A 19857-nucleotide genomic window follows, 5' to 3' on the forward strand; every position below is an offset into this window, starting at 1 on the left:
GATACTGACTGGTTTTCTGATCCACACCAGATACTGACTGGTTTTCTGATCCACACCAGATACTGACTGGTTTTCTGATCCACACCAGATACTGACTGGTTTTCTGATCCACACCAGATACTGACTGGTTTTCTGATCCACACCAGATACTGACTGGTTTTCTGATCCACACCAGATACTGACTGGTTTTCTGATCCACACCAGATACTGACTGGTTTTCTGATCCACACCAGATACTGACTGGTTTTCTGATCCACACCAGATACTGACTGGTTTTCTGATCCACACCAGATACTGACTGGTTTTCTGATCCACACCAGATACTGACTGGTTTTCTGATCCACACCAGATACTGACTGGTTTTCTGATCCACACCAGATACTGACTGGTTTTCTGATCCACACCAGATACTGACTGGTTTTCTGATCCACACCAGATACTGACTGGTTTTCTGATCCACACCAGATACTGACTGGTTTTCTGATCCACACCAGATACTGACTGGTTTTCTGATCCACACCAGATACTGACTGGTTTTCTGATCCACACCAGATACTGACTGGTTTTCTGATCCCACACCAGATACTGACTGGTTTTCTGATCCACACCAGATACTGACTGGTTTTCTGATCCACACCAGATACTGACTGGTTTTCTGATCCACACCAGATACTGACTGGTTTTCTGATCCACACCAGATACTGACTGGTTTTCTGATCCACACCAGATACTGACTGGTTTTCTGATCCCACACCAGATATGACTGGTTTTCTGATCCACACCAGATACTGACTGGTTTTCTGATCCACACCAGATACTGACTGGTTTTCTGATCCACACCAGATACTGACTGGTTTTCTGATCCCACACCAGATACTGACTGGTTTTCTGATCCCACACCAGATACTGACTGGTTTTCTGATCCCACACCAGATACTGACTGGTTTTCTGATCCCACACCAGATACTGACTGGTTTTCTGATCCCACACCAGATACTGACTGGTTTTCTGATCCCACACCAGATACTGACTGGTTTTCTGATCCCACACCAGATACTGACTGGTTTTCTGATCCCACACCAGATACTGACTGGTTTTCTGATCCCACACCAGATACTGACTGGTTTTCTGATCCCACACCAGATACTGACTGGTTTTCTGATCCCACACCAGATACTGACTGGTTTTCTGATCCACACCAGATACTGACTGGTTTTCTGATCCACACCAGATACTGACTGGTTTTCTGATCCACACCAGATACTGACTGGTGTTCTGATGGATACTGTTCTGATCCACACCAGATACTGACTGGTTTTCTGATCCACACCAGATACTGACTGGTTTTCTGATCCACACCAGATACTGACTGGTTTTCTGATCCACACCAGATACTGACTGGTTTTCTGATCCACACCAGATACTGACTGGTTTTCTGGTCACACCAGATACTGACTGGTTTTCTGATCCACACCAGATACTGACTGGTTTTCTGATCAACACCAGATACTGACTGGTTTTCTGATCCACACCAGATACTGACTGGTGTTCTGATCCACACCAGATACTGACTGGTGTTCTGATCCACACCAGATACTGACTGGTGTTCTGATCCACACCAGATACTGACTGGTGTTCTGATCCACACCAGATACTGACTGGTTTTCTGATCCACACCAGATACTGACTGGTTTTCTGATCCACACCAGATACTGACTGGTTTTCTGATCCCACACCAGATACTGACTGGTTTTCTGATCCCACACCAGATACTGACTGGTTTTCTGATCCCACACCAGATACTGACTGGTTTTCTGATCCACACCAGATACTGACTGGTTTTCTGATCCACACCAGATACTGACTGGTTTTCTGATCCACACCAGATACTGACTGGTTTTCTGATCCACACCAGATACTGACTGGTTTTCTGATCCACACCAGATACTGACTGGTTTTCTGATCCACACCAGATACTGACTGGTTTTCTGATCCACACCAGATACTGACTGGTTTTCTGATCCCACACCAGATAGTGACTGGTTTTCTGATCCCACACCAGATAGTGACTGGTTTTCTGATCCCACACCAGATAGTGACTGGTTTTCTGATCCCACACCAGATAGTGACTGGTTTTCTGATCCCACACCAGATAGTGACTGGTTTTCTGATCCACACCAGATACTGACTGGTTTTCTGATCCACACCAGATACTGACTGGTTTTCTGATCCACACCAGATACTGACTGGTTTTCTGATCCACACCAGATACTGACTGGTTTTCTGATCCACACCAGATACTGACTGGTTTTCTGATCCACACCAGATACTGACTGGTTTTCTGATCCACACCAGATACTGACTGGTTTTCTGATCCACGACTTTACGTTTTTTTTTAATGTTTCAGTGACCAATCTGTATTCCCAGTCATGTGAAATCCGTAGATTAGGGACCTAATGGATTTATTTCAATTGACTTGATTTCCTTCAATGAACTGTAACTCATTAAAATCTTTAGAAATTGTTCCATGTTGTGTTTTTTAAAATATTTTTTGTTAAGTATAGTTTTATGGTATTAGAAAACAAAATTGGATTGAGCTTTGACATCCCTTGGATTACTTGGGTGACACTATGCTGGATGTTGTCACTTCAGTCGTCATAGTAACACAAGCTCTATATGCTCTGAATGTCTTGTTTTAATTTTTGTTGTGCTATCGATGAGTAAACTATTGGAATGTTTTGGTTGTTTCACAGCACGTTCATCTCAGCCAATGAGATCATTGAGTCATACTTTGTAGGCCACTCCTATTTAGCTGAAGGACATCTTTTTTTATCTTCGTTTGGTCTCAGCTGTTTGGCATCGACAGCAAGTCAGGCTCTATTCTGTGGAAGCACTACCTGGAGAATGTCCAGCCCAACGCAGTTTTCAAACTGATCGTCCAGAGGACCACCGCTCACTTCCCCCATCCCCCACAATGCACTCTGCTCATCAAGGATAAGGTAGGAACAACACCGTGTTGCGAACTAGTCCTTACAACACCATTCTGTGGGTGTTTTTATTTGTTAAATTATTATAAATTATTTATTACATATGACAAATTAACTTAGTTATTTGATCTTGAACATGAAAAATACACAGTTAAAGCATCTCAGTAGGATTTAGGTCCCAAGTGTTTACATAGCTATGCAGGGCTGCCCCTTTTCCGACTTGATGTAATTTTGGGTGAAATCAAAATATTTTGCTTCCCCCCCCAGGACACTGGCCTGGCCTCCCTGCATGTGTTCAACCCCATATTTGGCAGGAAGAGTCACATCGCCCCGCCGGCCCTGCCCCGCCCCGTCCTCCAGTCACTGCTACTACCTGTTATAGACCAGGACTACGCCAAGGTCCTGTTGCTGGTCGACGACCAATACAAGGTAACGTCGGTGGAAAATAAAATGACACTTCTGGTGCATTGTGGGAGAGATTTTCACCAATGTTTTCTAATTTACCTGTTCTCGTTGACTGAACCTCATAGCTGATTACTGAGCACTAATTATTCTGTCTCATAATGATTGCCCTCCCTCCCTCCCTCCCTCCCTCCCTCCCTCCCTCCTCCCCCTCCCTCCCTCCCTCCCTCCCTCCCTCCCTCCCTCCCTCCCTCCCCCCTCCCTCCCTCCCTCCCTCCCTCCCTCCCTCCCTCCAGGTGACAGCCTTCCCCTCCACTAAGAACGTCCTGCAGCAGCTCCAGGAGAAGGCCTCCTCCATCTTCTTCTACCTGATCCGCTCAGATCAGGGAAACCTGTCTGGATTCAGGCTGCGCAAGGTGACTTAACACTGTGTGTGTGTGTGTGTGTGTGTGTGTGTGTGTGTGTGTGTGTGTGTGTGTGTGTGTGTGTGTGTGTGTGTGTGTGTGTGTGTGTGCGAGCATGGAACATTCGTTTGTGTGTGTCTGCGTGAATGTGACATTCATTGTGTGTGTTTGTGACATTAAATGTGTGTGTGTGTGTGTTCATCCAGGACCTGTCCACAGAGCGGATCTGGGAGGTGATCCTTCCTACAGAGGTTCAGAAGATAGTAGCAGTCAATGGGAAGAGACCCAACGAGCATGTCCACTCTCAGGGCAGAGTGATGGGAGACCGTAGTGTTCTCTACAAGGTAATGACAGCTCTATGTACTAGTAAACTACAGGGCCCACTCTCAGGGCAGAGTGATGGGAGACTGTAGTGTTCTCTACAAGGTAATGACAGCTCTACGTACCTAGTAAACTACAGGGTCCACTCTCAGGGCAGAGTGATGGGAGACCGTAGTGTTCTCTACAAGGTAATGACAGCTCTAGGTACTAGTAAACTACAGGGTCCACTCTCAGGGCAGAGTGATGGGAGACCGTAGTGTTCTCTACAAGGTAATGACAGCTCTACGTACCTAGTAAACTACAGGGTCCACTCTCAGGGCAGAGTGATGGGAGACCGTAGTGTTCTCTACAAGGTAATGACAGCTCTACGTACTAGTAAGCTACAGGGTCCACTCTCAGGGCAGAGTGATGGGAGACCGTAGTGTTCTCTACAAGGTAATGACAGCTCTACGTACTAGTAAACTACAGGGTCCACTCTCAGGGCAGAGTGATGGGAGACCGTAGTGTTCTCTACAAGGTAATGACAGCTCTACGTACTAGTAAACTACAGGGTCCACTCTCAGGGCAGAGTGATGGGAGACCGTAGTGTTCTCTACAAGGTAATGACAGCTCTACGTACCTAGTAAACTACAGGGTCCACTCTCAGGGCAGAGTGATGGGAGACCGTAGTGTTCTCTACAAGGTAATGACAGCTCTACGTACTAGTAAACTACAGGGTCCACTCTCAGGGCAGAGTGATGGGAGACCGTAGTGTTCTCTACAAGGTAATGACAGCTCTACGTACTAGTAAGCTACAGGGTCCACTCTCAGGGCAGAGTGATGGGAGACCGTAGTGTTCTCTACAAGGTAATGACAGCTCTACGTACTAGTAAACTACAGGGTCCACTCTCAGGGCAGAGTGATGGGAGACCGTAGTGTTCTCTACAAGGTAATGACAGCTCTACGTACTAGTAAACTACAGGGTCCACTCTCAGGGCAGAGTGATGGGAGACCGTAGTGTTCTCTACAAGGTAATGACAGCTCTACGTACCTAGTAAACTACAGGGTCCACTCTCAGGGCAGAGTGATGGGAGACCGTAGTGTTCTCTACAAGGTAATGACAGCTCTACGTACTAGTAAACTACAGGGTCCACTCTCAGGGCAGAGTGATGGGAGACCGTAGTGTTCTCTACAAGGTAATGACAGCTCTACGTACTAGTAAACTACAGGGTCCACTCTCAGGGCAGAGTGATGGGAGACCGTAGTGTTCTCTACAAGGTAATGACAGCTCTACGTACCTAGTAAACTACAGGGTCCACTCTCAGGGCAGAGTGATGGGAGACCGTAGTGTTCTCTACAAGGTAATGACAGCTCTACGTACCTAGTAAACTACAGGGTCCACTCTCAGGGCAGAGTGATGGGAGACCGTAGTGTTCTCTACAAGGTAATGACAGCTCTACGTACTAGTAAACTACAGGGTCCACTCTCAGGGCAGAGTGATGGGAGACCGTAGTGTTCTCTACAAGGTAATGACAGCTCTAGGTACTAGTAAACTACAGGGTCCACTCTCAGGGCAGAGTGATGGGAGACCGTAGTGTTCTCTACAAGGTAATGACAGCTCTACGTACCTAGTAAACTACAGGGTCCACTCTCAGGGCAGAGTGATGGGAGACCGTAGTGTTCTCTACAAGGTAATGACAGCTCTACGTACCTAGTAAACTACAGGGTCCACTCTCAGGGCAGAGTGATGGGAGACCGTAGTGTTCTCTACAAGGTAATGACAGCTCTACGTACTAGTAAACTACAGGGTCCACTCTCAGGGCAGAGTGATGGGAGACCGTAGTGTTCTCTACAAGGTAATGACAGCTCTAGGTACTAGTAAACTACAGGGTCCACTCTCAGGGCAGAGTGATGGGAGACCGTAGTGTTCTCTACAAGGTAATGACAGCTCTACGTACCTAGTAAACTACAGGGTCCACTCTCAGGGCAGAGTGATGGGAGACCGTAGTGTTCTCTACAAGGTAATGACAGCTCTACGTACTAGTAAACTACAGGGTCCACTCTCAGGGCAGAGTGATGGGAGACCGTAGTGTTCTCTACAAGGTAATGACAGCTCTACGTACCTAGTAAACTACAGGGTCCACTCTCAGGGCAGAGTGATGGGAGACCGTAGTGTTCTCTACAAGGTAATGACAGCTCTACGTACCTAGTAAACTACAGGGTCCACTCTCAGGGCAGAGTGATGGGAGACCGTAGTGTTCTCTACAAGGTAATGACAGCTCTACGTACCTAGTAAACTACAGGGTCCACTCTCAGGGCAGAGTGATGGGAGACCGTAGTGTTCTCTACAAGGTAATGACAGCTCTACGTACTAGTAAACTACAGGGTCCACTCTCAGGGCAGAGTGATGGGAGACCGTAGTGTTCTCTACAAGGTAATGACAGCTCTAGGTACTAGTAAACTACAGGGTCCACTCTCAGGGCAGAGTGATGGGAGACCGTAGTGTTCTCTACAAGGTAATGACAGCTCTACGTACTAGTAAACTACAGGGTCCACTCTCAACAATTACAAATTAAAGTATGGTTTCCCAGATCCAGTCCTAGACTGTTTTTTTTAAATTAAAAGTTTAAAAACTGGCACCAAAAGTTGAACTTTTTAATATTTCACAAGTGCAAAATACAAAGGTTTTTGGAATTAATAAAGTAGTAATATTGTGTGCGGACCTGAATATAACAGTGTCTTTCGTTTTCTCACCACAGTACCTGAACCCTAACCTGCTGGCAGTGGTGACAGAGAGTACAGACACCCACCCTGAGCGGGCCTTCGTGGGCGTGTTCCTGGTCGACGGTGTGACTGGACGCATCATCCATGAAGCCGTCCAGAGGAAGGCCAGGGGGCCCGTACACTTTGTCCACTCTGAGAACTGGGTGGTGGTGAGTAGTAGTAGTAGTAGTAGTACCAGTAGTGGTGGTGGTAGTAGTAGTAGTAGTAGTAGTAGTACCAGTAGTAGTAGTAGTACCAGTAGTGGTGGTGGTAGCAGTAGTAGTAGTAGCAGTAGTAGTACCAGTAGTAGTGGTAGTAGTAGTAGTACCAGTAGTAGTAGTAGTACCAGTAGTAGTAGTAGTAGTACCAGTAGTACTTACCAGCAGTAGTAGTACCAGTAGTAGTAGTAGTAGTAGTACCAGCAGTAGTAGTAGTAGTAGTAGTAGTACCAGCAGTACCAGTAGTAGTAGTAGTACCAGTAGTAGTAGTACCAGTAGTAGTAGCAGTAGTACCAGTAGTAGTAGTAGTACCAGTAGTAGTACTAGTAGTAGTACCAGTGGTAGTAGTAGTAGTAGTAGTACCAGTAGTAGTAGTAGTACCAGTAGTAGTAGTACCAGTAGTAGTAGCAGTAGTACCAGTAGTAGTAGCAGTAGTAGTAGTAGCAGTAGTACCAGTAGTAGTAGCAGTAGTAGTACCAGTAGTAGTGGTAGTAGTAGTACCAGTAGTAGTAGTAGTACCAGTAGTAGTAGTAGTACCAGCAGTAGTAGTAGTAGTAGTACCAGTAGTAGTAGTAGTACCAGTAGTAGTAGTAGTACCAGCAGTAGTACCAGCAGTAGTAGTAGTAGTAGTAGTAGTAGTAGTACCAGTAGTAGTAGTAGTACCAGTAGTAGTAGTACCAGTAGTAGTAGCAGTAGTACCAGTAGTAGTACCAGTAGTAGTACTAGTAGTAGTAGTAGTACTAGTAGTAGTACCAGTGGTAGTAGTAGTAGTAGTACCAGTAGCAGTAGTAGTATTAGTACCAGTAGTAGTAGTACCAGTAGTAGTAGCAGTAGTACCAGTAGTAGTAGTAGTGGTGGTAGTAGCAGTAGTAGTGGTGGTGGTGGTAGTAGTTGCAACAGTAGTAGTTGTTGTAGCAGTAGTTGTTGTAGCAGTAGTTGTTGTAGCAGTAGTTGTTGTAGCAGTAGTTGTTGTAGCAGTAGTTGTTGTAGCAGTAGTAGTTGTTGTAGCAGTAGTAGTTGTTGTAGCAGTAGTAGTTGTAGCAGTAGTTGTTGTAGCAGTAGTTGTTGAAGCAGTAGTTGCAACAGCAACCGTAGAAGTAGTAGTTATGGTCGCAAATGTTCCAAAGATGATTTCTGTTTTGAGAAAAAGGTTAATGAACTGCTGCCTTAACCCTCACCATTTTCTCTCCTTCCCTCTCCACAGTATGAGTACTGGAACACCAAGTCCAGGCGTAATGAGTTCAGTGTGCTGGAGCTGTTTGAAGGGACAGAGCTGTATAACAGCACCGTGTTCAGTAGTCTGGACAGACCCCATCTGCCCCAGGTCCTACAGCAGACCTACATCTTCCCCTCTCCCATCACCACTATGGAGGCTACACTCACTGAGAAGGGCATCACCTCTAGACATCTCCTGGGTCAGTATAGGAGGGGTGGGTGGATAGATGGACTGTGTGTAGGAGAATGGGTGGGATGGATGGAGGGGTGGGTGGTTGGGAGAATGGATGGATGAACGGGTGGGTGGGAGGATGGATGGAGGGGTGGGTGGGAGGGAGAATGGATGAGAGGAGGGGTGGGTGGGTGGGTGGGAGAATGGATGGATGAACGGGTGGGAGGATGGATGGATGGATGAACGGGTGGGTGGGAGGATGGATGAACGGGTGGGTGGGAGGATGGATAGATGGATGGAGGGGTGGGAGAATGGATGGAGGGGTGGGAGAATGGATGGAGGGTGGGTGGATGGATGGAGGGGTGGGAGAATGGATGGAGGGGTGGGAGAATGGATGGATGGGTGGGTGGATGCATGGAGGGTGGGATAATGGATGGAGGGGTGGGTGGATGGATGGAGGGGTGGGAGAATGGATGGAGGGGTGGGAGAATGGATGGAGGGGTGGGAGAATGGATGGAGGGGTGGGAGGATGGATGGAGGGGTGGGAGAATGGATGGAGGGGTGGGTGGATGGATGGAGGGGTGGGAGAATGGATGGAGGGGTGGGTGGATGGATGGAGGGGTGGGAGAATGGATGGAGGGGTGGTAGAATGGATGGAGTTTTGGGAGAATGGATGGATGGAGGGGTGGGTGGATGGATGGAGGGGTGGGTGGATGGATGGAGGGGTGGGAGAATGGTTGGAGGGGTGGGAGAATGGATGGATGAACGGGTGGGAGGATGGATGAACGGGTGGGTGGGAGGATGGATAGATGGATGGAGGGGTGGGAGAATGGATGGAGGGGTGGGAGAATGGATGGAGGGGTGGGTGGATGGATGGAGGGGTGGGAGAATGGATGGAGGGGTGGTAGAATGGATGGAGTTTTGGGAGAATGGATGGATGGAGGGGTGGGTGGATGGATGGAGGGGTGGGTGGATGGATGGAGGGGTGGGAGAATGGTTGGAGGGGTGGGAGAATGGATGGATGAACGGGTGGGAGGATGGATGGATGAACGGGTGGGAGGATGGATGGATGGATGAACGGGTGGGTGGGAGGATGGATGAACGGGTGGGTGGGAGGATGGATAGATGGATGGAGGGGTGGGAGAATGGATGGAGGGGTGGGTGGATGGATGGAGGGGTGGGAGAATGGATGGAGGGGTGGGAGAATGGATGGATGGGTGGGTGGATGCATGGAGGGGTGGGATAATGGATGGAGGGGTGGGTGGATGGATGGAGGGGTGGGAGAATGGATGGAGGGGTGGGAGGATGGATGGAGGGGTGGGAGGATGGATGGAGGGGTGGGAGAATGGATGGAGGGGTGGGTGGATGGATGGAGGGGTGGGAGAATGGATGGAGGGGTGGGTGGATGGATGGAGGGGTGGGAGAATGGATGGAGGGGTGGTAGAATGGATGGAGTTTTGGGAGAATGGATGGATGGAGGGGTGGGTGGATGGATGGAGGGGTGGGTGGATGGATGGAGGGGTGGGAGAATGGTTGGAGGGGTGGGAGAATGGATGGATGAACGGGTGGGAGGATGGATGGATGGATGGATGAACGGGTGGGTGGGAGGATGGATGAACGGGTGGGTGGGAGGATGGATAGATGGATGGAGGGGTGGGAGAATGGATGGAGGGGTGGGAGAATGGATGGAGGGGTGGGAGAATGGATGGAGGGGTGGGAGAATGGATGGAGGGGTGGGAGAATGGATGGAGGGGTGGGAGAATGGATGGAGGGGTGGGTGGATGGATGGAGGGGTGGGATAATGGATGGAGGGGTGGGATAATGGATGGAGGGGTGGGAGAATGGATGGAGGGGTGGGTGGATGGATGGAGGGGTGGGAGAATGGATGGAGGGGTGGGAGAATGGATGGAGGGGTGGTAGAATGGATGGAGGGGTGGGAGAATGGATGGAGGGGTGGGAGCATGGATGGAGGGGTGGTAGAATGGATGGATGGATGGAGGGGTGGGTGGATGGATGGAGGGTGGGTGGATGGATGGAGGGGTGGGTGGATGGATGGGGGTGGATGGATGGAGGGGTGGGAGAATGGTTGGAGGGGTGGGAGAATGGATGGAGGGGTGGGAGAATGGATGGAGGGGTGGTAGAATGGATGGATGGAGGGGTGGGTGGAGGGGTGGGTGGATGGATGGAGGGGTGGGTGGATGGATGGAGGGGTGGGAGAATGGTTGGAGGGGTGGGTGGATGGATGGAGGGGTGGGAGAATGGTTGGAGGGGTGGGAGAATGGATGGAGGGGTGGGTGGATGGATGGAGGGGTGGGTGGATGCATGGATGGACGGACGTGTGAGTGGGAGAATGGATGGAGGGGTGGGTGGATGCATGGATGGACGGACGTGTGGGTGGGAGAATGGATGGAGGGGTGGGTGAATGGATGGATGGATGGAAGGGTGGGAGAATGGATGGGAGGATGGATGGATGGAGGGGTGGGTGGGTGGGTGAATGGATGGATGGAAGGGTGGGAGAATGGATGGGAGGATGGATGGATGGAGGGGTGGATGGGTGGGTGAATGGATGGATGGAAGGGTGGGAGAATGGATGGATGGAGGGGTGGGTGGGTGAATGGATGGGAGGATGGATGGGAGGATGAATGGAGTGGTGGGTGGGTGAATGGATGGGAGGATGGAAGGATGGATGGGAGGATGGAGGGGTGGGTGGGTGGGTGAATGGATGGAAGGATGGATGGGTGAATGGATGGATGGAGGGGTGGGTGGGTGAATGGATGGGAGGATGAATGGAGGGGGGGAGTGGATCTTTCAGCACCATATCTATCTGCATCATAACTCTATTTTTTCTCTGGATATGTCTTTCTCAAAGTGGGCTTACCATCAGGAGCCATCTTGTCTCTCCCCAAGATGTTCCTGGATCCACGGAGACCAGAGGTCGTCACTGAACACAGCCGGTTAGTACCAACGCCACGTTCATTTGGCACCAAATGGAAGAAAATGAACTGAAACAGGGAGGGAATACCTGGTCCAACAACAAACCCTCATTTTTCATTTTCTGTTGCAAAACGTTTTGTGTGCCCTAATGAACAGAACCCTGTTGTTGACGTTATCTGACCTTTTTTAAGAGAGGAATATTGGTTCCTTGTCACTATATGAAAGTAAGAATTGGCTTATCATTTATTTCCAGTGAGGAGAACCTTATACCCTACGCCCCAGAGATGCCCATCCGCACAGAGTGGTTCATCAACTACAATCAGACCGTAGCGAGAGTGAAAGGAATCTACACTGCCCCCTCTGGCCTGGAGTCCACATGTCTGGTGAGTCTATGGTCCATTACAGTGGTTCCCAAACTGTTGGGTGTGCTGGGCGCAGCGTTTTATTTTTTTTAAGGAACTCAGTCGGGCTTTCAACTTACTTTTGAAAGTTTTAATTGTAGAAGGAGGTTTCGATGCCAGCTGCCCAGCAAATGGCTATTCGTCATCAGCATCTAGCTCCGGGGAGCAATCCTCGAAGATGAGGCCATACTCCAAACTATTTAACAAAATGACATATTGCATTCTATCTCTGTTCATTCAATTAAGACTGTACTTGATTGAACACTTATCATGTCAATCATTGCAGACCTTAGAGAGCTATTGTTATAACTTCTCAGAAATGTCTAGATCGGCTACTATCAGCTAGCAAGGTTTTACATTTTTTTTTTTAAAGCCATTTGATTTTGTTTTAAAGTTAAGGTTTTGCGCGGGATGTTCCCCAATGATGGAAGTGAGTTAAAAAAAACAAACAGCAACAACATAGTTTTGGGAACCACTGGTCTATTACACTATCAGCAATGTATCTTTATCACACCTGTTCACTACCTGTATTCACCTGTATTCACCTGTACCTGTATTCACTATCAGTATCTCTACCTGTACATGACCATCTGATCATTTATCACTATCAGTATCTCTACCTGCACATGTGACCATCTGATCATTTATCACTATCAGTATCTCTACCTGTACATGACCATCTGATCATTTATCACTATCAGTATCTCTACCTGTACATGACCATCTGATCATTTATCACTATCAGTATCTCTACCTGTACATGACCATCTGATCATTTATCACTACCAGTATCTCTACCTGAACATGACCATCTGATCATTTATCACTACCAGTATCTCTACCTGTACATGACCATCTGATCATTTATCACTACCATTATCTCTACCTGTACATGATCATCTGATCATTTATCACTATCAGTATCTCTACCTGTACATGACCATCTGATCATTTATCACTACCAGTATCTCTACCTGTACATGACCATCTGATCATTTATCACTACCAGTATCTCTACCTGTACATGACCATCTGATCATTTATCACTACCATTATCTCTACCTGTACATGATCATCTGATCATTTATCACTACCAGTATCTCTACCTGCACATGTGACCATCTGATCATTTATCACTACCAGTATCTCTACCTGTACATGACCATCTGATCATTTATCACATCAGTATCTCTACCTGTACATGACCATCTGATCATTTATCACTACCAGTATCTCTACCTGTACATGACCATCTGATCATTTATCACTACCAGTATCTCTACCTGTACATGACCATCTGATCATTTATCACTACCAGTATCTCTACCTGTACATGATCATCTGATCATTTATCACTACCAGTATCTCTACCTGTACATGACCATCTGATCATTTATCACTACCAGTATCTCTACCTGTACATGATCATCTGATCATTTATCACTACCAGTATCTCTACCTGTACATGACCATCTGATCATTTATCACTACCAGTATCTCTACCTGTACATGATCATCTGATCATTTATCACTACCAGTATCTCTACCTGTACATGACCATCTGATCATTTATCACTACCAGTATCTCTACCTGTACATGACCATCTGATCATTTATCACTCTATTATCTCTACCTGTACATGACCATCTGATCATTTATCACTACCAGTATCTCTACCTGTACATGACCATCTGATCATTTATCACTACCAGTATCTCTACCTGTACATGACCATCTGATCATTTATCACATCAGTATCTCTACCTGTACATGACCATCTGATCATTTATCACTATCAGTATCTCTACCTGTACATGACCATCTGATCATTTATCACTACCAGTATCTCTACCTGTACATGACCATCTGATCATTTATCACTCTAGTATCTCTACCTGTACATGACCATCTGATCATTTATCACTACCAGTATCTCTACCTGTACATGACCATCTGATCATTTATCACTCTATTATCTCTACCTGTACATGACCATCTGATCATTTATCACTACCAGTATCTCTACCTGTACATGACCATCTGATCATTTATCACTACCAGTATCTCTACCTGTACATGACCATCTGATCATTTATCACTCTAGTATCTCTACCTGTACATGACCATCTGATCATTTATCACTCTAGTATCTCTACCTGTACATGACCATCTGATAATTTATCACTACCAGTATCTCTACCTGTACATGACCATCTGATCATTTATCACTACCAGTATCTCTACCTGTACATGACCATCTGATCATTTATCACTACCAGTATCTCTACCTGTACATGACCATCTGATCATTTATCACTACCAGTATCTCTACCTGTACATGACCATCTGATCATTTATCACTACCAGTATCTCTACCTGCACATGACCATCTGATAATTTATCACTCTAGTATCTCTACCTGTACATGACCATCTGATCATTTATCACTACCAGTATCTCTACCTGTACATGACCATCTGATCATTTATCACTATCAGTATCTCTACCTGTACATGACCATCTGATCATTTATCACTACCAGTATCTCTACCTGTACATGACCATCTGATCATTTATCACTATCAGTATCTCTACCTGTACATGACCATCTGATCATTTATCACTATCAGTATCTCTACCTGTACATGACCATCTGATCATTTATCACTCTAGTATCTCTACCTGTACATGACCATCTGATCATTTATCACTACCAGTATCTCTACCTGTACATGACCATCTGATCATTTATCACTACCAGTATCTCTACCTGTACATGACCATCTGATCATTTATCACTATCAGTATCTCTACCTGTACATGACCATCTGATCATTTATCACTATCAGTATCTCTACCTGTACATGACCATCTGATCATTTATCACTATCAGTATCTCTACCTGTACATGACCATCTGATCATTTATCACTACCAGTATCTCTACCTGTACATGACCATCTGATCATTTATCACTATCAGTATCTCTACCTGTACATGACCATCTGATCATTTATCACTCTAGTATCTCTACCTGTACATGACCATCTGATCATTTATCACTACCAGTATCTCTACCTGTACATGACCATCTGATCATTTATCACTATCAGTATCTCTACCTGTACATGACCATCTGATCATTTATCACTATCAGTATCTCTACCTGTACATGACCATCTGATCATTTATCACTACCAGTATCTCTACCTGTACATGACCATCTGATCATTTATCACTATCAGTATCTCTACCTGTACATGACCATCTGATCATTTACCACTATCAGTATCTCTACCTGTACATGACCATCTGATCATTTATCACTATCAGTATCTCTACCTGTACATGACCATCTGATCATTTATCACTATCAGTATCTCTACCTGTACATGACCATCTGATCATTTATCACTACCAGTATCTCTACCTGTACATGACCATCTGATCATTTATCACTACCAGTATCTCTACCTGCACATGATCATCTGATCATTTATCACTCTAGTATCTCTACCTGTACATGACCATCTGATCATTTATCACTATCAGTATCTCTACCTGTACATGACCATCTGATCATTTATCACTCTAGTATCTCTACCTGTACATGACCATCTGATCATTTATCACTCTAGTATCTCTACCTGTACATGACCATCTGATCATTTATCACTACCAGTATCTCTACCTGCACATGACCATCTGATCATTTATCACTACCAGTATCTCTACCTGTACATGACCATCTGATCATTTATCACTATCAGTATCTCTACCTGCACATGACCATCTGATCATTTATCACTCTAGTATCTCTACCTGTACATGACCATCTGATCATTTATCACTCTAGTATCTCTACCTGTACATGACCATCTGATCATTTATCACTATCAGTATCTCTACCTGCACATGTGACCATCTGATCATTTATCACTACCAGTATCTCTACCTGCACATGACCATCTGATCATTTATCACTCTAGTATCTCTACCTGTACATGACCATCTGATCATTTATCACTATCAGTATCTCTACCTGTACATGACCATCTGATCATTTATCACTCTAGTATCTCTACCTGTACATGACCATCTGATCATTTATCACTATCAGTATCTCTACCTGTACATGACCATCTGATCATTTATCACTACCAGTATCTCTACCTGTACATGACCATCTGATCATTTATCACATCAGTATCTCTACCTGTACATGACCATCTGATCATTTATCACTCTAGTATCTCTACCTGTACATGACCATCTGATCATTTATCACTATCAGTATCTCTACCTGTACATGACCATCTGATCATTTATCACTCTAGTATCTCTACCTGTACATGACCATCTGATCATTTATCACTACCAGTATCTCTACCTGTACATGACCATCTGATCATTTATCACTATCAGTATCTCTACCTGCACATGACCATCTGATCATTTATCACATCAGTATCTCTACCTGTACATGACCATCTGATCATTTATCACTATCAGTATCTCTACCTGTACATGACCATCTGATCATTTATCACTATCAGTATCTCTACCTGTACATGACCATCTGATCATTTATCACTCTAGTATCTCTACCTGTACATGACCATCTGATCATTTATCACTATCAGTATCTCTACCTGTACATGACCATCTGATCATTTATCACTATCAGTATCTCTACCTGTACATGACCATCTGATCATTTATCACTACCAGTATCTCTACCTGTACATGACCATCTGATCATTTATCACTCTAGTATCTCTACCTGTACATGACCATCTGATCATTTATCACATCAGTATCTCTACCTGTACATGACCATCTGATCATTTATCACTACCAGTATCTCTACCTGTACATGACCATCTGATCATTTATCACTCTAGTATCTCTACCTGTACATGACCATCTGATCATTTATCACTCTAGTATCTCTACCTGTACATGACCATCTGATCATTTACCACTCTAGTATCTCTACCTGTACATGACCATCTGATCATTTATCACTATCAGTATCTCTACCTGTACATGACCATCTGATCATTTATCACTCTAGTATCTCTACCTGTACATGACCATCTGATCATTTATCACTACCAGTATCTCTACCTGTACATGACCATCTGATCATTTATCACTATCAGTATCTCTACCTGTACATGACCATCTGATCATTTATCACTATCAGTATCTCTACCTGTACATGACCATCTGATCATTTATCACTACCAGTATCTCTACCTGTACATGACCATCTGATCATTTATCACTATCAGTATCTCTACCTGTACATGACCATCTGATCATTTATCACTACCAGTATCTCTACCTGTACATGACCATCTGATCATTTATCACTATCAGTATCTCTACCTGTACATGACCATCTGATCATTTATCACTACCAGTATCTCTACCTGTACATGATCATCTGATCATTTATCACTACCAGTATCTCTACCTGTACATGACCATCTGATCATTTATCACTACCAGTATCTCTACCTGTACATGACCATCTGATCATTTATCACTCTAGTATCTCTACCTGTACATGACCATCTGATCATTTATCACTACCAGTATCTCTACCTGTACATGACCATCTGATCATTTATCACTCTAGTATCTCTACCTGCAGATGACCATCTGATCATTTATCACTACCAGTATCTCTACCTGTACATGATCATCTGATCATTTATCACACCAGTATCTCTACCTGCAGATGACCATCTGATCATTTATCACTACCAGTATCTCTACCTGTACATGACCATCTGATCATTTATCACTCTAGTATCTCTACCTGTACATGACCATCTGATCATTTATCACTACCAGTATCTCTACCTGTACATGACCATCTGATCATTTATCACTATCAGTATCTCTACCTGTACATGACCATCTGATCATTTATCACTATCAGTATCTCTACCTGTACATGACCATCTGATCATTTATCACTATCAGTATCTCTACCTGTACATGACCATCTGATCATTTATCACTACCAGTATCTCTACCTGTACATGACCATCTGATCATTTATCACTCTAGTATCTCTACCTGTACATGACCATCTGATCATTTATCACTCTAGTATCTCTACCTGTACATGACCATCTGATCATTTATCACTATCAGTATCTCTACCTGTACATGATCATCTGATCATTTATCACTACCAGTATCTCTACCTGTACATGACCATCTGATCATTTATCACTATCAGTATCTCTACCTGTACATGACCATCTGATCATTTATCACTATCAGTATCTCTACCTGTACATGACCATCTGATCATTTATCACTACCAGTATCTCTACCTGTACATGACCATCTGATCATTTATCACTCTAGTGTTAATCTGCTAAATTGTAATTATTCGCCTACCTCCTCATGCCTTTTGCACACAATGTATATAGACTTTATTTTTTTCTCTACTGTGTTATTGACTTGTTTATTGTTTACTCCATGTGTAATTCTGTGTTGTCTGTTCACACTGCTCTGCTTTAACTTGGCCAGGTCGCAGTTGCAAATGAGAACTTGTTCTCAACTAGCCTACCTGGTTAAATAAAATAACAAATTAAAAGTCTGGACTTCTTGCTGCATTTCCAAGACGCGGTACACTGACGATACAGATTAACTGAAGATACAACTATAATGCAGATCAAATACTGAATATTTAACATGGATATGTTTTGTTCCACAGGTGGTTGCGTATGGTCTTGACATCTACCAAACCAGGGTGTACCCCTCCAAGCAGTTCGACGTGCTGAAAGATGACTACGACTACATCCTGATCAGCAGTGTTCTGTTCGCGCTGTTCTTCGCCACCATGATTAGTAAACGTCTGGCACAGGTCAAACTGCTCAACCGAGCCTGGCGGTAAAAGAGTCAACTTCTCACCTTTCAACTCTGACCCCTTCCCCATTGCTGCGTGGATGAACCCGGACGATGGAGGTGGACGAGCTGAAGCGATTTGACAATATCGGCATAAAATCATCCCAATGAGTCATTTGATGGGGGCGGGGGGCGGCCATCTTTCTTTTTCAAGGAAGAGTTTCATTTCGATTTTCCTGTCTTTTTTTAGCCTTTTAAGAGTAGTTATGTCATTGCTAATAACACGCCATTAACTAAACTACTGATAAATCCTTTATAATCTCCCTTAACTAAAGGATAGCCTAATGTAAAGTGATTTTCATGATCACACGATATGAAATGATATTGTTCTTTCACCACAACGAAGAACAGTGCGTGGTTACTTGATGCATCTCAGAGCAAGTGTTCTTCATACTGAAGCTCTGAAATGTTGTTTAGCTGTGAATTATTAGGAAATAGTCTATAAAGATTAGGCCTAATTTAAGATGACTAAATGTGGTAGAAATGATTTCACTGTTTTAATTGGGTTTTGAATGGTTTCCTTAGATCTTTTTTTAAATTTTTAAATGTTGGTCATGATGGTTTTGTTGTTCTTGTTTTGTTTGAAGGAACTGTGGGGTTGTGGGTGGACTGAGGTGTTTGTCTTTGGGATCGACTGCCTCTGAGGCTATCACTGTTGCTCTTTCTTTGATGCGCTGGAAGCTTTTTGTATTCACATGATTTATCTGAACTTAATACCCCCCCCTCATGGCTTTTGTGTAAATTATAGTTTATGTACAGTATATTTATGTCTTAAAAACATTTGAATATTATGACACTCCAGAGTATTCATTTTTCCTATTGGGGAGAACAACTCTGCTTGTGCAACACACATTTTCACCAAAACGCTGATACCCTCAATAAAATGAATATGACTATTTATGAAAGTCTGTTATCCATTTTCAGCTGTTTACAGAGTAAGCCTACCAATGATCTTTGGTTGTGCTCTAATGGCAACTGTTTTCTATACTTGTCTCTATCTTTTCTACACCTATGTACATAATTTACCTTACTAGTATGAATGTAGTAGTTTATTATAGCCCTTAAAGTGCTTCTTAGATTTATAATATTTATTTCAACACTTCTTATTTTGTATCCCCTTTCTTTGGT

General features: G+C 44.5%; 1 protein-coding gene across 1 annotated transcript in view; it reads left to right on the forward strand.

Annotated features, from left to right (window-relative positions):
- Nucleotides 1–19634, forward strand: part of LOC118360644 (ER membrane protein complex subunit 1-like) — a 37591-nt gene extending 17957 nt beyond the window's left edge. Inside the window, exons 14-22 of the mRNA XM_052484571.1 lie at nucleotides 2850–2999; nucleotides 3255–3416; nucleotides 3686–3805; nucleotides 4000–4137; nucleotides 6853–7026; nucleotides 8279–8489; nucleotides 11331–11415; nucleotides 11649–11778; nucleotides 18539–19634. Coding sequence (XP_052340531.1) covers nucleotides 2850–2999; nucleotides 3255–3416; nucleotides 3686–3805; nucleotides 4000–4137; nucleotides 6853–7026; nucleotides 8279–8489; nucleotides 11331–11415; nucleotides 11649–11778; nucleotides 18539–18718 — 1350 coding nt within the window. The 3' untranslated portion in view covers nucleotides 18719–19634. The remainder of the gene's footprint in view (nucleotides 1–2849; nucleotides 3000–3254; nucleotides 3417–3685; nucleotides 3806–3999; nucleotides 4138–6852; nucleotides 7027–8278; nucleotides 8490–11330; nucleotides 11416–11648; nucleotides 11779–18538) is intronic.
- The last annotated feature ends 223 nt before the right edge of the window (nucleotides 19635–19857 follow it).

This window comes from Oncorhynchus keta, chromosome 28 (genome assembly GCF_023373465.1).
Source record: "Oncorhynchus keta strain PuntledgeMale-10-30-2019 chromosome 28, Oket_V2, whole genome shotgun sequence".
NCBI lineage: Eukaryota > Metazoa > Chordata > Actinopteri > Salmoniformes > Salmonidae > Oncorhynchus > Oncorhynchus keta.